Consider the following 20824-nt stretch of genomic DNA (forward strand, 5'->3'; position numbering starts at 1 on the left):
GTCCTTTTTAATTCTCTGCAGGCTTTCGTGGAGGCACAAAACAAGATTACTGTGCCATTTCTTGAGCAATGTCCAATCAGAGGTTTATACAAGGAGAGAATGACTGAGCTGTACGACTACCCCAAGTACAGCTGCCACTTCAAGAAAGGAAAGCGGTAGGTGGGCTTGCATGTAGTCCTTTGCTTTCCACTCTCCAGCTTGATGTCTTCTGTAAAAGATAAAAGTGTATGTTGTGTATGTGTGTGTGTGTGTGTGTGTGTGAGAGAGAGAGAGAGAGAGAGAGAGAGAGAGAGAATATGCACATGCCAGAGGTTTCTTCCTCTATCATCATCTCTCCCCACCACCCCCCTTCATTGAGACAGGGTCTTTCTGCATAGCTCTCTGACTGTCCTAGAACTCACAGGCTGGCCTCCAACTCACAGATGTCCACCTGCCTCTGCTTCTTGAGTGCTGGGATTAAAGGCTCAAGCCACAACTTTCCTTCTGCCCTGTTTTTTGAGACAGGCTCGCTCTCAGAACCTGGAGTTTACCAGAGCTTGGGGTAAGACATGGCAGCCATGGTGCCTAGCTTTTGTGTCAGTGTTGGGGATTCCAGCTCAGGACTTCATGCAATCGACATGTCACCCGCTGAGCCACCTTTTCAGCTCTCCTGAATGCCTGAAATACCAAGGACAAGTGAGGTGTGGTGCACGCCTTTTATCTCAGCACTTGAGATGCAGAGACAAGTGGCTGTCTTAGTTCTAGGCCAGCCTGGTGCATAGGGAGACTCCGTCTCAGACAAATGAAGTACACATTTGAACTGAGCAGTTTTTAAAAGGAAGTGATTGAACATGAGAATCATTTTTTGTCCCGCTAAGTGCTTACCATATTCATCAAATGGCAGTTAGGAAGTTTGGCAGTGATACAGCCTGTGAAACTAGATTACGGTAAATCTTCGTTACCTGTGGTTACTTGGTGAGCCTGTGACTCATAAGTAACAGTGAAGATTTGTTTCCATGTAATATTTATTATCTTTGGCTTGTATTACTTGAAATATTTTATTCTTTGAGCTTTTTTTTTTCTGTTCAAGAATAGGATACAAAGCAGAGCCTGTGAATTTAGCCCTCCTGTTCATCTGTTTCGTTTTTATTTTTAAAAAAGAGTCTCTGTGAATGCACATTTACCTTGGATTTCCTTGGACCCTCCCCACCTCACACTGTTACCCTCTGTGTGCCACACCCTGCCCAGCACCTGCCTTCATTGGTCTAACTGGAACCCAGTCCTGTTTGGTGAGCAGAGTGACTTTGTGGCCCTGCACAAACCCTTCTCTTTGCAGAAGTGTGCTGACCTTCCTACCTGGCCGAGAGTCCTGGAAGCAGACCAGAATTTTACAGTAGAAAATCTGCTTTCTTCCTCATTTAGAAGAAACAGTCTCTGCTTTGACTGCCAGTGTTATTTTTAGCCTATTGGTCTGTCTCTACCTCACACACCAAACTACAATGAGCTATTTGCATACTAAAAGCCTTTTTACTGTAGGAAGCTGAGGGATTTCCACTCTCATCCTCTGGCTGTCTCTGGCTGTCTCCGGTTCGGTTCCTAGCCATTGTTTCTTCCCCTGTCTGGCCTTGTGTGAAGTTTGCTCCTATGTGTGTTTGATGCTTCTCACAAATAAAAGATGCCACCGCTAAACCCAGGGAATTTCTGTCCCCAGGTACTTTTATTTTTACAATACAGGTTTGCAGAACCAACGCGTGTTATATGTGCAAGACTCCTTAGAGGGGGAGGCCAGAGTGTTCCTGGACCCCAACACACTGTCGGATGATGGTACAGTGGCACTCCGAGGTAGGTGCTGCACAGCCAGCTCCCTGGGAGCTCTGAAGCCTTGAGATCCCAAGCAGTGTGTGGACCATATTGTAGAACAGATGCGCACATGATAGTAGGAAAGCTAACTTTGCACACTATATTTAGACCATGGGAATAGTCACTCTGATGGCATGAGCAGGGCTGGAGAATAAGTCACACTAGACCAAAATTAACTTCTGGGATGTTGTCGTATCGTTATCTTTCCCATAAACTCTGAGACCTGCCTGGAAACCCTTTTGCAAGAAACTTAAGCCATGCAAAGAATCTTCCAACAATAAGTAGGCGGGTGGTCAGAGTATCACAATCTAGGCAATTGACAGTCTGTTAGAATTAAAAGCAGTAGCACTCAATCTCGTGGAATAGAATCCACTTGGTACCCTGATCCTGAAGATGTTGCTGTACAACCTGAGTCTAAGTGCATTTGCTCCATGTCTGCATTATGCCTGCTCCCAGTGTCGTCTCCTCCATAGACCATAGCGAAGATAAACCTTGATTTGTTCTATGTAAGGAAGAGGTAAGTTATTCTCAAAGTCTATGGTTTAGTAGTCACATAGTTAAATTACTGCTTAATATGCCAGCCCTTCCTAATGAAGGCTCAGCGTCTCGTATATTGTCCACTGTTCTATGCTAAAGCATAGTGCAGGTTTGCTTCTCTAGAACTGTGAAATTGAACGGCCATGTTAATTGCTCCATAGGGGAATCACAGGGCCCCATAGGGGAATCACAGGGTCCCATTTCATTGGATCTGTGGGAAGACCTTTATGCAGGCCTTTCTTGCCATTTCTAGCTATGCCTCAGTTACTTAGTGGTCCTCTTCACCCCCAAATAGGCTTAGTGTGTAAAGGATGATATGTATTGGAAGTGAGGCACCAGGTGTCTTGATAAGAGGATATTAGTATTTCTGTGAATCTGAACCTGCAATTTAAAATGAATTTAATGCGATAGTTCTGTGGTGGTCATGTATCTTATATAAGGGTCCATATAGTTTTCAGTAAAATCTGTCTTTCAACCCATCCAGGAGGCTGCATACTAATGCCTTCACCACAGTGGTATAGCGCAGTGAATTTTTAGGTGGTTCCTCAAACATGGTGATGATTGCCGCAAAGGTGAATGTGGCATGAGACCTGGCATGTGATCCTTAACATGTGCTTTTAATCAAAGGAATCTTTATCTCATTTTTCCCTGAAAAGTTTCAATTTACATAGAAATAATGCAAACACTTCAGTGTTTTATATAGGAAAGGGTGAATATTCTTCCTTTCATGCTCAGACTCTTCTTCTTTATCAATATTTATATATCTCTATATTTAATCACATATGATTGTGGCTATTATGTAGGACTTACAAGTGATTAATTAGTATGTAAGGAATTTCCTACTGATTGAAGTTTCCATGGTAATTATTGAGCTTCTACAAATTTAAGATCCTCAATAAAATTTAGCAAGCTTCCCGGGGACATCACTGGTGTCTACATCTTATTCTACTAGGATAGCATGATATCATAACTACAGAAGCTAACGCCAAGCATGACTGTTTGTCAAGACAATTCCAAGGGATGGGAGAGTTGGTGGGTCCCCAGGGAATCTAGGAATCTGACCTGCTCTCTGTCTCTTTTGGTGAGCTCTCTTGCGAGCCCCCTCAGCCTGTATTTAGCTGGGCCTGTGATGTCATGATGTGGATATTAATCTTTGAGAATGAGGCTGTAAAGAGTAATCTCAAAAGCTTTGGAGTCCTTCCCAAAAATTACTTAATGGAGCTAATTTAATTCTGTTATATGCTGGGTATCATAATCCAGTCACTACTATAAAGGCGGATTTCCCCGTACCTACTTACTTTAGAGTATAAATAAAATATGCTGAGCGTCTCAGATGAGTTCTGTGAGTTATAAAACTTTCAGTACGGAAGCTTCTTAATGGTCATACAATCCAAGGCGTCCTCTCATCAAGACAGAAAGGATGGCCTAAGGAGGTTAAGGGTTTGTCATCTTAATGGCAATTCCTTCAACTTCAGCTGAGCCTGGGTTCACTCATTCTCAGCTTCCTATTTCCTCATCGCCACATTTGGCCCCCATGCTATGACAGGCAGCTTTGAGAGTGTGAGTGACAACCTTAGGCAAGAGTAAGAGTTGTATCCAAAGGCCATGTGTGACCGTTTCCTGTGCCCCGTAGGTTATGCCTTCAGTGAAGATGGCGAATACTTTGCCTATGGTCTGAGCGCCAGCGGCTCCGACTGGGTGACGATCAAGTTCATGAAGGTCGATGGTGCCAAAGAGCTCCCGGATGTGCTGGAGAGAGTCAAGTTCACCTGCATGGCCTGGACGCATGACGGGAAGGGAATGTTCTATAACTCATACCCGCAGCAGGACGGGAAGAGCGATGGTACGTGAGTGGCTGCCGCAGTGAAGCTGGGTTTTATTAAAGATCCTGACTTCTTGTAACTAAAGGGGAAGCTAGATTCGGTGCTGCGCATGACCGTACTGGTCATATCTAACCTTTTCACATTGCAACACAGTGCTGTCCATAAACCCAGTTACAAACTTTTTTTTTTTTTTTTTTAAATCTCATAACACTTACAATTTTGTGTTCCGGCTGTGTTCATCTTTCGCATGCAGCACAGGTGACCAGTGGTGACTCTGAGGCTGCAGGTTGGTTAGTGACTGTGACTGGTTTAGGAAGGCCAGTGTCTCCCAACTGTAATCTTGCTGATTTCTTGGTGCAGTGTGTAAAAGCCTCGCAGACCTAATGGAGGGTTTTGTGATTCGCATAAGCAGTTTTTACTATGCTTCCTACCAGAGTTTCTAAAAAAGTGACTGTTCTTATATTTTTGGTTGTGAGCCTAGCCTTTAACGGCTGAGCCATCTCTCCAGCCCAAAAGTGACTGTTCTTAAGCACCATAAAGTGATTTTTACATTTTGCCATATATCATTTATTGCCCCAATAGCTTGGTACATTTTCACAATGAGAAAATAAAGCTTAGTTTCATAATAGTCTTCGAAGTCAGCAATATATTTGAATTGCTTTATGTTGATAAGCAGCTGGTGCCTAGCATTTAAAAAAATAAATAACTTAAATAATTTAAAAAATAAATAAAAACTAATTAAAGATAATATAAATATTTAAAAACTTAAGGTTCACAGAAGAATCAATAAAGATAACAAGTACATATCCTTTGTGTCGTCACCAGAGGGAGGACTAATTAATAACTTTAAATGAGCTAATCTGCAGTGACCATCGTCATCCAGAGCCTGTAGTCTACCTTAGGCTGGCTTGTGATGTCATGCATTCTGTGTGCTCTTGGGCTTAGCTCCATTTGTGAAGTCCAGGCGTCACAGTTGCCAGATCTGAGGGTGAAGAACCCTTAGAACCATCCTGCAAAGCCTGTGATCCTCTGCCCTTTCTTCCCCTCCAGCTCACTGCCCCTCCCCCTCCCCTCTAACCCTCACTCCTCCCCCCCCCTCACCTCCCACCCTTTCCTCCCCTCCAGCTAATCCCTTTTCCTCCCATTTAATGCCCTTTTCTGTTTGTACTAGGGTATCCCACTACCCTCTGTTTCCCACCCCCTCCTGTAGCTTTAACTTTTATTTTAAAACAAAGCCTTGCCGGGTAGAGCTGCCTAAACTTTAGGTTGGCTGCCATTGCCTCGGCTCCTCAGTGCCCGGGTGACAGGTGGACACTGCCGTCCCTGCTGGGAACAGAAGTTAGACAGGATCCGGCTTGTTCTTCACTTCAGTGTTGTTCGTTGCTCTGAGTATTTTCCTTTCCATTGCTGTGCTAAAAGACAGTGAGCAAAAGCATCTGGGGAGGAAAGGGTTAATTTGTCTCACTAGTCCAGGTCACACTCCATCACTGACAGAAGTCAGGGCAGGTTCTCAAGGCAGAAACTGAGGCAGAGACCATGGAGGAATGCTGCTTACTCGCTTGCTCCTTGTGGCTTGTTCAGTTTGCTTTCTTATATACCCAGGACCACCTCCTACCCAGGGGTGGCACCGCACACACAGTAGGCTTGTTCCTCCCACAACAGTCAGCAATCAGGAAAATGCTATCATCAGATTTATACAGTTATCTGAGGTTCCTTTCCCCAGATAACTCTAGATTGTGTCAGAATGACAAAACAGCAACAACAACAACCAACCCCCCCCCCCCCCACACACACACACCCCATCAGGACAATCCCTATCCACAGATTAAGATAATTAGGATCCTGGGATCCTGGCGTTGTGGCGAAGGGTCATGTTGAGAGGAGCTAACATGTTGGTAGCACTGAGCCTTCCTTCCATGGGCATGGGGTACCTCCACTTTTAGTTATTTCATTTCTTTGGGATGCTTACAATTTTCCTTATAGACCTTGTAATACTTTGTTAGGCTTATAGTGAATTTTTTCATTTTGTAGGCTGCTAATGATAACTTGATTCCTCTCCTTGTTTGCTGGCTGGTGTTCAGGAACACGTTTGACTTTGTGTCTTTTCTCTTTGCGTCCTGCAACCCATATACTTAACATTTGAAGTGTCCTTAGCATCGTCTAAGAGTTAGGTTTCCTTAAGGTCGCCAACTGCGTTTCAGCAGGTGTGTTCTATTCTTCAGGCACAGAGACATCCACCAATCTCCACCAAAAGCTCTGCTACCACGTCTTGGGGACGGATCAGTCAGAAGATATTTTGTGTGCTGAGTTCCCCGATGAGCCTAAATGGATGGGAGGAGCTGAGGTACCGTATACTTGCCCTCAAAGACAAGTCTCATGGATACGTGTGTAAATATTTCTAATAGGGGGGATTGTAGAAGCACTAGAATGACAGTTTAAAATATTTTAAAATTTTAAAATATTGCTATTCAAATTAAGAATGAAGATGGTAAATCGTTCAACTGTTAATTTCAACATTAAAGTCTTAATTAAAGCAAAACCTGCTTATGGTTATGATGACATAATGAAAGCATGAACACCCCAGAGATCAGTTTCGTGGTCTTCTAGAATGTTTCCTGCTGCCCTCAGGTGAGAGGGAGAGACTGAGTCGCCCTGTGCTGCTGCTTCAGCCATGCCGTGTTTTCTCACTAGGCATCTTTTCCCACTTTCTAAGGATCCATACACTGGTTGGGGCGGTTTTTAACAATAATTACCGAAGTGGTATGCTCTTGAAATAGGTTGGCCGTGTTGTATTCTGTGTCTCCAGAGTTAGCTATGAAGGTACACAGGTGATCTCCCAGTAAGACCCCACACTTCTGTCTGTGTGCACAGGAATGCTGTTGACGGAAGAACTTGCGGGGTGGTTTTTATTGCAGTTGGGATGTAACATCCCACTGTGGGTAAGAATGTGCCAGAAACCTGATAGCGAGCCCAGACACCCCCTTTTCTGAAAAGCTAGTAGGACTTGGGCAGGAAAAGGACATTTTAAATTTTAAACTGTTATTTCCCAGTCTGGTTGGAGGGATGCAAGAACAGTGGCAGGGGCTCGCCCCTGTGTCTTCATGTATAGTACTTTTAAGTTGTTCTCAGTCAGCAGTTTCCTTGCCGTGGTTTTCCCGTCCTGGACCATTTGGGTGTCAGGTGAGGTCTGGAAGGTTACACTTCTTGCTTCTCAGTAACTTCTCAGTAATGTCAAGGGAGGGATTAGAGAAGGGGGAGGGCAGAGCTCATCCAGAGCCATTTGCTGGCTTGGTTTGTCTCGGCTGCTCATCTGTGGTATGCTTCCCTGTGCCATCCTTCTGCAGCAAGGCGCCCTTAGTTCTCAAGCCTTGGGGTATTTTTGTGAGGTTCACACCTCCATACCTTCCAGCAGGGATCTTTCCCCATGCCTCCTGGCCCAGAGGGAGTCACCTCTGGGGACCACTTCATCCCTCAAGCTGCCCTCTCACCTTCCTTCCAAGGCCCCTCAGGCCACCTCCCGTTCACAGTCCCTCCTGTGCACACTGTAGTGCCTGGGGAAATTTTGTCTTGGGCCTTTGGGGTCTAAGCACAGGACAGCTGTCACAGAAAAATGTCAGCTGCGTAGTATGGGTGAAAGGTCAGGGTGGAGGGGAGGGATTGCTGTGTTCAAGGTTAGATGGGTCACCCCCACCACAAACTTTGATATGTTAAAGTCATTTGTGAACCAAAAACTTAAAACAAAAATCTCCAAGAATTCAAACTTCCCAGCAGGGGGTGCTGCAGACTAAAGATTGTGGAACTCCTCACAGTGAGAAGGACTCAGACAGCTAGCTGAGTTCTACACTGGGGACTTAACTCTGTCACACCTTATTCTTGAAGTTTTTTGGTCTTTTTTTAATCTTAAATCTTAATATGTATTACATAAAGCCATAAGATATTTTCATACATTAGCTTGCAATCGCTAGTAATTTAAAAATACATACTTGTATATGCAATTATAGATGTTACATATAGATTCACGTGAAAAATTCACGCGTGTGCACACACACACACACACACACAAAACATGGAGTCTGTTTTGTGCTGGCCAACTACTCCTGGGCATGTGGCTTGCCCTGGAGTGTGGTTAGAATACACAGTGTGCTGGTCTGGAGGCCGCCGTGGGCTCATATATTTAAATGTTTGGCCCCCAGTTAGTGAAACTGTTTGGGAAGGATAAGGAGGTGTGGCCGTGTTGGAGGAGGCGTGTCACTGGGGGAGGGCTTTGAGGTTTCAAAAGTCCACATCAGGTCCAGTTGTAGTCTCTTTGCCGAACTTGTGGCTCTGATATAAGCGCTTAGCTGCTGCTCTAGTGTCTGCCTTCCTGCCCACCCATCCACCCGCCTCCATTCTCCCTGCCATGATGGTTATGGACTCACAGTATGAAACTGTAGGCAGGCGGCCTGTTCAATACTCCTTCTGTAAATTGCCTCGATCATAGTGCCTCTTCACAGCAGTAGAGCAGTATTCGAGGCACCTAATGAGGGTGCCCCAAAGGAGAGAGCTGGTTTTCCCTTTCCTAGAAAGTATCGGTCGCAGAGAGCTTCTTGGTGGGACTTTTGCCGTCTTCCCCTTGTTTGTGTCTGGTGTCACCTGTGTCCAGTGACAGTGTGTGAGCTCATATGTTCTATCACCCACCACCTCCGGCTCCTACAGTCTTTCTGCCTCCATTTCTCTCTCTTTTGTGTGTGTGTGGGGGGGGGGGCGGAGCATGAAGCTGGTGACATGGGTGGAAGGATCTCGGAGGATTTGGGGGAGATGAGAGAATATGATCAAAATATTGAATTAAAAAGTTTGACGGGAGGCAGAGGCAGGTGAATTTCTGAGTTCGAGGCCAGCCTGGTCTACAGAGTGAGTTCCAGGACAGCCAGGACTATACAGAGAAACCCTGTCTCAAAAAACCAAACAGAAAAAAAAAAGTTTGAATAAAATACAGAAAAAAAAAGTTTGAATAAAAAAAGTTTAATTAAAAATAATTTTTTAAATTAATTTTGAAAATCGTATGCATTGCAAGATATATATTTTGGTCATATTTACCTGTTAATGGCTTCCATATCTTCCTCTACCTTTTCTACCCCCTCCCAACTGCGTGGCCTCATTTTTTTTGTTGTTGTTGCTTTTTGTTTTAGATAGCTCACTGGTTCAGACTTGTGCTGCCCATCTACGCATGGATGTGGCACCCACCATCCCCCAGAGTGTGGTCAACCTTCTAGGAGATCCCGCTGAGAGAAAAACAACCTTCCCTCCCTCAGAAGCTGTCAGTTGTCTGTCTGTAGTGTCGTCTGTCTGTAGTGTCTCGGGCAGGGTGGTGGCTCTCTCCTGTGCCGCCGAGAGCTCATGGGTGCAGCGATCCTGTTATGTTCAAAAGGCGCTGTTTTAAGGTCCAGTCCTCTACCAACTCCAGCGTCTCCTCTCTCCACCCCCTCTCCTGGGTGTCAGGGCGGCAGTGGCTGAGCACTCCACTGAACTCTGGACTTTGATCAAGTGTGACCTTTTGTATTAGCTTCTGTCTGCTGCACAAAAACAGATAAAAACCGTGAGGTTGGAGTGCAGTGCTCCCTCGTGGGTCTCGTGAGTTCCCCAGCCTGGGGTTCTGTATCATCTCAGGTACACATTTCCTCCTGAGGAGTTGACCTCAAATCCAATCAGAAGTAGTTGGTTACCCCATGGCATTCTTGCTACTGTTTGCACCTGTGGGCATATCTGGCCAGGCTGGCTGATTGCCAGCTCAGGTTTGGGGTTTTTAAATTAGAGACGATCAGCCTATATTGCTGTTGGAGGGCTGGTTAACTACTTTCCTCACCTGATTCGTGTATCACTCAGAAAGGGAGGAAGGAAAACAAACGGAATTCTTGACTGACCAAGCTTGGGTCCCAGGAGAGGAAGAAGACATGGGTTAGAGACATAAATGCCAGCCCTTGTCAAGAGCCGAATTATTTTGAACAGGGTTATTTTCTTTGTTTTTGTTTCATTGCGTTTTGGTTTAGTTTGGTTTGGTTTGGTTTTTTGCTCAGGATGTTCTGTTGTATCTGATTCTAACTTACCGGTAGGTCAGCATATCAAATAGCATTTGAATAGAATCGTGTTTTGCTTGGCTGTATTATTGTACTATCTGAGAATGCTGGCTGGTCTGACATATGCCTATCACAAATATGTAGGTTAGTCATATATGCTTGTATGTGTGGCTGCTTGTATGCCTGACACTGCCTCTTCTGCCACCCATGATCCTATCTGAAAACTCACCATGTGCATGGAGTTTGGCATTTGAAAGTTTTCCTCCATTGAGTGTTGGGAACAGACTCAGTATCCAAGTAATGCTGTTATGATTCAAAGCCGTTGTGAAAGGAGTCCAATAAATCCGGTAAAGGTTGCCTCCGAGGAACGTGGTGAACTCTCCAAGCTGTTAAAGCCCGTTTGCCTGCCTCTGTTAGCCTCCAGTCTCAGGTGTCACCGCTTTCTCTGCTCCTTCTACTCATAGTTAGTTCTCTGTTCCAGCATCCAGCACAGAAAGACGTGAGTGTTTTAGTCCTGGAGGGTGGCATCTGTCCGTCCTGAGACGTATGCTGAGAGTGAGTGCATTGCATATAGCCTGGGTATACACTAGGCAGTTCCCTGGTCATGGGACCGCATACCTACACTAGCACAAGCAGTTGTAAGGATGGGAAGTCTTAAGCAACTGACTTTAGAAGTCTGACATCTCCTTAGAAATTGTGGACGCATTTTCCTAAAGCATTCTGGGATCTACATTTCTTTCAGAGCTTTAACCATTAGTTGCTCCTCCCTGACCATCATACATCATGTTCAATCAACAATATTGACTGTTTGCATCTGTCTGTCTTAAATAGCTTAGTGTTAGCTCTCAAAGCCCTGCCCTGGTTTTCTGTGTAATCTAGAATCGAGTTCAGTGGCAGCCACTGGGTAACCCGTCAATAATCTGGTTGAATAAACTCGTCCTTAGCTGTGATCCACTGAGTACCTATGTTTGTGGCATGTCTTTGTTAGAGAAAATAGAAGCTGGGTGATCCTACTGAAATCAGCCACCTTTGGTGACACCTGAGTGCCCTCATCTACTCTGGGCAAATGAATATGCTTTATTTTAAGAAAGGTCTTGTTTGTGAACCTCGCTGTGGTAGCTCACTCCAGGGGTGAGACAGCACTCAACTCAGTCTCCATTTTATTGGTAGTATTTCCAAGTAGCTGGAACCAAGGCAAGCCCCAGATGCTAGCTTTCTTTTTGCCCTTAGTTATTTTCTAGTTGGGTTAAATCAGCACTCTAAATATAGGCCAGAGGACACCATAGAATACAGCTATCAGAATATTGACATATTAAACTTTGTAGTAGTAAGACTGGTGACTTTCAACTTTGATTCCTACCAATACCGTGAAGAAGGTAGGTAGATCTAGTATCAGAACATAACTGTCTCATTTATAGTCATTCTTGGGGTTTTGCTTGTGTTAATGTTTTATCAAGGACAAAAGTGACTATGACTTTAAGGAAGTTTGCAAGACTTAAAATCTTATAAAATAAAGGGTATGAAAACTAGAAACTTAGGAATTACATATTTCATAATTGGTCAGACTAGCATTACTGCTTCTCTTTTCCACACAGTGTTTTTAGTCAGATTGCTTTCAGAAAGCGAGGCTACTATAACTACTATCATACTGCTTAAAACAGTAATACTTTGTAGAGGAGGACTTAGGCTGTCCATCAAAGTCCAGACCCTGACTCTCTTGTTTGTTTGCTTCTTGATCCCCCCAACCCCACCGCTTATCTGTTAGAGTCAGAAAGACCTTATTAGCAGAATGTTTGTCTTCACAGTGATCTCTAAAAATCATCTTTAAAATAACCTTAAAGTATTCTAAGAAGCTAAGGAACTATTGTTCCTAATTAATTTTTAGTGGAGAAAGGTATTTTTTTCTAATCTGTACATTCAGAGGAAAATCATGTAGACATAGTTTTGAGATTGACAGCTTGAACGTTGAAAATACAAAGGTGTTTCCAGTTAGGCAAATTATGCGACTCTGTGATGATCACCAAGAGGACGACACCTGTCTTAACTGTCATTGTGACAGCGGTGTGCCCTGGGACCCCTGCCTTAGACTGACTGTGACCTGCTGGGGCTGTTAGTCTGGTGGTGCTGGGATGCTCCTGGGATACTCCAGAAGCAGCTGCTCGCCAAGGTCTGGTGCTCTCGCGCGAACGTTGCTGTTCTGTTTTTCCATTGACTGAGGCGCTGCAGCTGAAGGCCTGTCACTTGTGATTGATGTGGCCTGGCTCGAAGCAGCTGCACAGTTTCTGTCTGTTTTCAAAGGACAAGAGAACAAAAGCCTGAACTAATTAATGTTAAAGAGGCTGTTTTGCATAATATCTAATAAAATTATAATTGTGATTACTGATGCTTTTAATATAGGACTGTCTAAAAAGGTGGGGCTAACATGACGAGCATTAGTTTGTTAGCTTAGTAAAAGCAGAAAAGAAATGAAATGTGTGACTCTGATCAGTCGGAAGTGAAAAAGGGTCATAAAGAAATTGACTTTGAGGTGTAGTTGTACATACCTGTAATCCTAACACTCAGTAAGTGGAGCCAGAAGGACCAGGAAGGAACTGAAGGCCATCTGTGGTGGCATAGTGAGTTCAAGGCCAGCCTGAGCTTCATGAGATTCTGTCTTTAAAATATATGTGTGTGTGTGTATGTATGTATGTATGTATATGTATATTATATGTATATATGTATACACACACATATACACAGACACGCAACATGCGCGCACTCACACACACACAGGTCTGGGAATGAAACTGAGCATTTTATTCTCACCAAACTGAGGATCCAGAGAGACTGAAGGTGTGTGTGGTGGTGGCGACTTCCTGGGAAGAGTCACAGGGATTTGCTTTTGGATCACTCTGTGGCTTCTATCAGGATGCATGCGCATTGAATGGGGCTCCCTAATTCAGGCTGAGCTCAACACCCAGGAGCTATAAACCACTAACCGCTTGACAAGGCTTGGTGACAGCGTTATGACAAAAGTCACAAAGCCTTATCAGCACCTAGGGAGTCAGTGGTCCCTAGAGAGCGAGAGCTTGTGCAGTCAGGCTGCAGACCTGAGCCAGCAAAGCTGGAGAGCAAGTGGGAATGGGGCCAACTGGTTTGCCAGAAAATTAATTGATTCAAAACATTTTACAGGCAGATTAGAGAGAAAAAGTCCTGACGACGTTCCAAGTCACAGAGTCCAATTCAGAAGTCACCACATGGCCGATGAAGCACAATAATGTGACCTGGAGCCAGGAAAATCCTTAATCATACGGATAGATTCAGAAATGGCAAATGAGTTAGCAAAGACTTTAAAAATTATAGAAATAATTTACAACGGCTTTTAGAAAACGTTATACAGGACCAAGTGAAGCTCATTGTTTGACATGCCAAGATAGAGATGAGGGTGTTTTTAAAATGTAAATGAGGGGAAATGCTGAAAAAAAAAAAAAAGGTACTTTTGTTAAAATACACAAACCACAGATCCAAGGAGCACAGCAAATCCCAAGAACACTGTTAAGGCCAAGTCTGTAGTAATCTACTTACAAATAAGTGAAAGTAACAAGAAAATACCAAGAGCCTCCAGATAACACACACACACACACACACACACACACACACAGATAATGTCAAATGAAATGACAGCTCTGAGGCATTGCCAGTGAGCTGTGCTAAGGGGCCTCCCCCAGTGCTATTTTTAAAACTACAGACCTTCACCACATGTCCTGCCCCCTTTGCTAAGATTTCTTCCTATTATTTGTGGCACTTGTTGATGTGTAATATGTGGCATAGTTCCATGCTTACGTGTGATTGTCTCCTTCGTCTGGTGTGACATTTTCTGTGAGTTTACTGACACATCATTAATATACATAAATAAAACATGAGTTTGTACATATAGATACTTAGAATATGTCTATGAAATGACCAAATTAAAGGATCACAGGTAGAAAGTGTAGCAAGGCTCTTATACGGAACAAGAGTCAACAGTGTGACCCTGATATAGCTGTCTCGTGTGAGGCTATGCCAGTGCCTGGCAAATACAGAAGTGGATGCTCACAGTCATCTATAAGATGGAACACAGGGCCCCTAGAGAAAGAACCCAAGGAGCTGAAGGGGTCTGCAACCTATAGGTGGAACAACAATATGAACTAACCAGTACCCCCAGAGCTTGTGTCTCTAGCTGCATATGTAGCAGAAGATGGCCTAATCAGCCATCACTGGGAAGAGAGGCCCCTTGGTTTTGCAAACTTTATATGCCCCAGTACAGGGGAATGCCAGGGCCAAGAAGCAGGAGTGGGTGGGTAGGGGAGAAAGGTGGAAGGAGGGTATAGGGAACTTTCAGGATAGCATTTGAAATGTATATAAAGAAAATATCTAATAAAAAAAATAAATAAAGTTAAAAGAGTCAACAGTGTGTGTGTGTGTGTGTCTGTCTGTCTGCATGCGTGTGCATGCATTCATGTGTCTGCATGCATTCGTGTGTGTGTGTGTGTGTGTGTGTGTGTGTGTGTGCGTGTGTGCGCGCGCCCACTCATTTAAGAGACATTACTACAGAAGCATCTTGATTAACCAGATATCTGAACACTGTGGCTCAGCCAAGTTGACATAAAGTTTACAATCATACGACTGTAGAGATACCGAATTTCATACACTGCAGCCAGGTAATCACAGAAGTCACTACAGTTGTCTAATAAGGTTGAGTATATACATATCCAGTGACTGGTTACTTCCGTTTTAGGTCTCCCACCTGGGAAGTACTTTAGCTTACAGATATGTTTAAGATTTTCCTAAGGAATCGTTTATTGTATGAAGGAAACTGAAACAATCTAAATATTTAATAGTAGGGAGAAGGCTCAGTTGTGTGGAATCCCTAGATTGTATGTATAGCATCCAGCAGGTAAAATGTGTAGGTTACATTTATATAGATCAGTGAAAGCTAGTAATCAAAAAGATATTACATGAAAATGAGCTGTAGAAGAATAAGCGTAGGTTGATGCCGCTCTCACCAGGTCTTACAATAACACTTATCTTTACTTTAGCTTTTTATCATGATTTTTTCTTTTTTTTACTACCTCTGGCTATGCTTTTTCATACTTGAAATTCCCAGAAGTCGAGGCCTTTTCCCTCTGAGATCTTGTGGTAGACTTGACTAAGGGAATGTATGAAGCACCACTCGGCAGACATTTGCAAATGTGACCCTGGACTTGGTATCTGTACCCATCTGCTAACCCTTGCTGCTTTAAAACCATGACTCTAAATACAGGTATCCCACAGGCAGACCTAGAGGTTAAATGTGTTAGTGTTAAAAATATCAAACTACACATTCTTAGATAATAGGTAAGAAATTTAAATAGACGTTATTACACCCTATTTTACTGGTAATTCTTAAATACCTATGTGTGGGCAGTGGACCATGTCAGGAAACTTGGTTGAGTGGGTTTAGAAACCCTGGCACCCACCTGTGGATGGGAGGAGTTTCCCTACTCCCAACCAGATTCCTGGCCTGGAACACATGACCACAACGCCCCACACAAGAACGTGACCAGTGGTCTCGCAGCACAGAACACACAGTTCTTCATGTTAATGAGATATATAGATGGGCCTTGGAGGGTTAGCCAATGAGCTTCCCTTCCTGGACAGTCCTTCCTGCAAAAGGTATTTAACCTCTGGTCCTCCCTGAGGAAATTGTATGCCTCATTTTCCACTATGATCAGTGAATACACACTATGGACAAGAATGGACTGTCTCTCTCTCTCTCATCAAGAATTATCTTGGGAACATGGAGAAAGCCTTCGTCTACAGTACACCTAATTCTCCCACAGAAGGGCACTCTGTGCTCCCTTCAGTCCCAAGTCCTCCACTTAGGAGTCAGAGAACCCCGTTCCTCACCAGGCTGGTTCCTCGCCCATTTTAGGCTGAGCACTATAACAGCACTTCTGGCAAGCCCAGCACCTAATGATGGCTTAGGGTAACCTACAGTCTAGGGTCCTGCTTTCCTCTTTTTGTCTGCCTGAGCAGAGTTCACACACACCAGCAGCAAGACAGGATGCAAATCTATACCTATGTACTTTGTTTTTTAGAGTTACTTCATTCTCAGGTCCTGAGTTTGGAGTAAAGGCATTTGAAGTTTCCTTTTTCCCTTAGTTGGGCATGAAATGTCCACCCAAGCCTTTTGGACATTTGGTCCCCTGCTGGAGGCACTGTTTTGACAGGTCCCTTGAATAGGTGTGGCCTAGCTGGAGGAAGTATGTTACTGTTGGGTGGGCCTTGAGGTTTGTGGCCCAGCCTGGCTTCCCACCAGTCTCTGTTTCCTGATCTACCCAGATGTGATCAAGCTCCTGCTGCCAAGCCTTCCTTGTCATGGTTGACAGTAGCCTCTTAAACTATAAACGCAAAGTAACCCTTCTTCACGGTGCTTCTTTCAGCTCTGTGGTCATAGTGATGAAAACAGTTATTAATGCATATCTAACAGTTGGCTAAGAGAACAGGTCTGGGACTTGGGCTTATGTGCTGTTTTTGCCTCTTTGTAGCTATCCGACGATGGCCGGTACGTCTTGTTATCCATCTGGGAGGGATGTGATCCAGTAAACCGACTGTGGTACTGTGACCTCCAGCAAGAACCCAATGGTATCACCGGTAAGTCATTTTCAGACCTATGTAACTATCCCAGGATGCCCCATCAAAAGGTGGTGTTTCAATCTTCTAGTTGCCACTCAAGAAACCATCTTCCTTTCTACCACATCAGCTCAGTTCATACAGATTTTTCTTTTTGTGCTATTCCATGTAGATAAAGACAAGGAGATGAAGCTGGCTCTTAATGTTGAGTTTTCCCTGTAGGTTAGGTGTAAGTGCTTCTGCTCTTGTTTGTGGTAAGATCTCTTGTGTCAGGGAGAAGTTGGAGTACTGACCTGTAGCTGTTTAGCGTCATATAGTTGTTAGGATGCAAACTGTCAGAGGCAGGTGGTTAATATAAAAGTGGGTATTTACCAGATTAACCAGTAATCATATGATGACCCTTCCTGAGCTGTGTATACAGGAGTAGTCTGGTTTTGCTTTCTGAAACCTTGTATGTCACCATAGACAGTGCAGAACCAGCCCCTTAAAAATTGAAGGGAGTCACCAGGCAGGTGGTACAGGCCTTTAACCCAGCACTGTGTGGGCAGAGGCAGGTGGATCTGTAAGTCTGAGGCCAGCTTGGGCTGATGGCCAGTTGAAAGGTGGCCTGCTGTACTACTGTCAGACATTAAAGCTTTTCAGTCCATAAATTTACTATGTTGAAGTTTGACCAGCTCTGAAAACCTATCACATAAGCTGACATCCAGATGAGGACGCCTAACGAACTAGTTAGCGTACAATAGAGACTCTTCACTCGGGCCTTCAAAGTATACAATTTATATTTATAATTTAGTTGCCTCATTAATAGAACCTAACTGGCTATCACAGAGTATATTTAGGCATGTAGCAGGATGGTCAGTAATTTATTCTAGTGCTATGCATATATATACTAAAGCCATCTATTTTACTTAAAGCTACAGCCACCACTGTTCCCCTTCCGTAAGGAGAAGCCATGACAGGTATTCTCCGAGGCTCTGTATAGCCCAGCCAGCTTTAGGTTGGCCACATTGTTGCTGTCCTTGAGCTTGAACTCACACTTTGTAGGTGGTAGGAAGGATTTGGGCTTCCCCTGGTTTATTAAAATTCCCAGTTATAACCTGTTGCTTCTCAAAAGAGAGAGTGCGAGAGCTGTTTGCATCTTCTGTTTATAACGTCATCAAATCTTTAAATTATTAAGTAGACTTATGCTACAAAAGGATACAAGGTAACAAATTAAAACACACGAATTGTTTAACTTCCAGTAGGTAAGGAAGTTCCATCCACATGTTCCCACACTGAGCTGTGTGCGATTGCTAGCTCCACCTTACTGCCACAGAGCAGTGTTCCCTTTGCCAGGTGGATGCTTGTGGATGTGTGTAGGAGAGACGCAGATGGGGTGGGGGAAGAGAGTGAATCCTACAGGAGAGAGAATCCTATTGCTGGCGAGTCGGCTTATGTGAATTCGAACTCACCATTCCGGCAAGTGTGAGCTCTGTGGGCCCAGTTGTCAAGCATAAGCAGGCTGATGCTGTTTTCCTAAGTGGAATTTCTTCTTCTCCAGTGAAGCCTCACCTCTAAGCTTTGACTTTTCAGCTGTTGAGCGAGGCTCATCTATTGCCCAGATCAATATCCTGTGCTCTACTTTAATCATATCTACAGAATTCCCTGACAGAAACTCCTAAGTTAGTGTGCCAGGTCAATAACCTATGGGTCCCCACATAATGGGTCTTATGACACTGTCCTAAGTTAACAGTTTTCATGAGGTTACTGAGCTAGTCAGTTTGGGGGTCAATGAGAGAGGGTCACTGTTCCCGTCAGACTTCCAGAGGCAAACCTGATCACCAGTGGGTGTGCTGCAGAGACGGCTGCCAGTTCCCAGGTAGTGCAGGGCCTGTAATCTTCTTCATTTTATTTATTTATTTATTTTGAGATATATATCTATATATATATATGGGGGGGTGGTGGATGCTTTACCCACACGTATGTCTGTGCCAGTAGAGGATGATGGATGTCCAGAACCGGAGTTATGGACAGATGTGAGCTACCATGTGGTTGCTGGGAATTAAACTGGAGTTCTCTGGTAAAAGGCCTATGCGCTTTTCTGCTGAGCCATCTCTCCAGCCCCATCTTTTCATAATTTACTACTTCACTAGCCTTACATTTGAGGATAACAGAAACAAACCACAGTGGTTGGGATTGCCCCGCGGGGCCACTCAGTTTAGGTTCAAAAGTAATTGCATGGGGCAGTGTTAGAGCATTTCGTTTGTTATCACTGTGAATCAGTCATATGATTACAGCTATTTAAAGAAGCAAAACAGTTGTTCCCTGATGTCCGTGTGATGTGGATTCCAGGACTCCTGGCAGACAACAGCATCCACAAGTCTGTTATATAAATGGTCATAGTGTTCTCTTGGGACCCCCTACATCTGTCTGTGTGTTTCACATCCTTTCTAGACATACTAAGAGCTAAGATGTTAAATACTGTGTAAGCGGTTGCTGATCTGCATTGTCTGTGGGCTAGTGAAGTCTGATGTTCGGGACAGATGCATTGTTTTCTTCAGCATCTAGTCAGTCTGGCTGGTTGGATCAGGAGCTGTAGATCCCACAGCAGTTAAGGGCTACATACCATGTGTGTTACTGACTAAGTTGATGTTGTCTCTAAAAAGGAGACATGGCAGATGGGAAGAATGGTGGTTAAGTTACTTGCATAGCTCATTTTAATTACAGCTGAGTAGCTTGATTTGAAGGTTGTTTTTCCCTCTCAAGATATCTATGTCTGCAAGTGGAAAATTAATAACCTGTTTCACAGGGAATTATAAAAACATAGGGAAAATGCCCAGGAAGGGACTGATCAGGGTTAGGGTTTCTAGTGTACAGAGGGCTCTGTGCTTCCTTTGTCGTTTTCTGTGACAGAGATGGAGTTTTGGAATCACAACACTTTGATTTTAGATGACGGAATAGGAGGTTATAGTCATACTTGGCGAGTGGTTGGTTGGTTGGTTGGTTGGTTGGTTGGTTGGTTGGCTGGTTGGCTGGTTGGTTGGTTGGTTGGTTGGTTGGCTGGTTGGCTGGTTGGTTGGTTGGTTGGTTGGCTGGCTAGTTGGTTGGTTGGTTGGTTGGTTGGTTGGTTGGCTGGCTGGCTGGCTGGCTGGCTGGCTGGCTGGTTGGTTGGTTGGTTGGCTGGTTGGCTTTTAAAGTTACTCTCAATACAGGTTTTGATTATTACTTTGTTGACTGCAAATCCAGAGTTGTATCAGAAGAGTTCTCTGCGTGTACCTCTGTGGTGAACTGGTGGGCTGTGTCTAACTGGTAGGGGTAAATACCTCCCTCCAGCTCTGGATCTGCTCCCCACTTTTGTCATCCTACTTAAGAGAAGAGGCAGCCATGGCACTTAAGTATACTGTTTATCTTAAATGTTGGTGAATTAGTCAAGAATTCATGTTGACCAAAAATGACATGAAATATTAAACTTCTACTTTTATGTTAAGGGAGCATGTTCCTTTTGGTAAATTTAAAACTCTTTTCTCTGATTTTAACCTTTCCCCTTCAATGGCAGAAAGAACTGTTGGGATTTTTCAAATAAATTAATTCTTTATTAGGGCACGACAGAATTGGCTTCCTTAAGAAGTGAGCAGCTTAGCCGGTCAGTAATTACAGTACACGCCAGCACTCTGGAGCAGAGGCAGTTTTTCTATGAGATGTAGTTAATATCATTAATCATTTCTAAAGCAAGAAATGGAACTGTGTCTTTGCTTTAGGAAAACCGTAAGAAGTTAGGAAACAAATTAGTCCCCAGCAAGAAGCAAGCTTTACAGAAAGCAGCACTAACTTTATGGCAGAGAGGTTGAGAATTGAATTCTGTTGGCCTCAGAGTGAATAATGGCACATATAAACAAAACGGGCAGAACTGAAGGGGTTAAGGAATTAAGTCACGTCTCCTTTGAAAAAGTTATTTTCCTA

The 20824-nt window shown here is 43.9% G+C and overlaps 1 protein-coding gene across 2 annotated transcripts in view; it reads left to right on the plus strand.

The window, feature by feature from the left end:
• The window catches only part of Prep (prolyl endopeptidase), a 95536-nt gene that overhangs the window by 23756 nt on the left and 50956 nt on the right, over positions 1 to 20824 (plus strand). Inside the window, exons 3-7 of one of the 2 annotated variants that reach the window (NM_011156.3) lie at positions 22 to 155; positions 1691 to 1821; positions 4010 to 4219; positions 6422 to 6543; positions 16801 to 16906. In NM_011156.3, the coding sequence (NP_035286.1) occupies positions 22 to 155; positions 1691 to 1821; positions 4010 to 4219; positions 6422 to 6543; positions 16801 to 16906 (703 nt within the window). Of the gene's footprint in view, positions 1 to 21; positions 156 to 1690; positions 1822 to 4009; positions 4220 to 6421; positions 6544 to 16576; positions 16667 to 16800; positions 16907 to 20824 lie in introns of those variants that run through there. The other variant, XM_011243142.2, reaches the window with a different exon arrangement.

Source organism: Mus musculus, chromosome 10 (genome assembly GCF_000001635.26).
Source record: "Mus musculus strain C57BL/6J chromosome 10, GRCm38.p6 C57BL/6J".
NCBI lineage: Eukaryota > Metazoa > Chordata > Mammalia > Rodentia > Muridae > Mus > Mus musculus.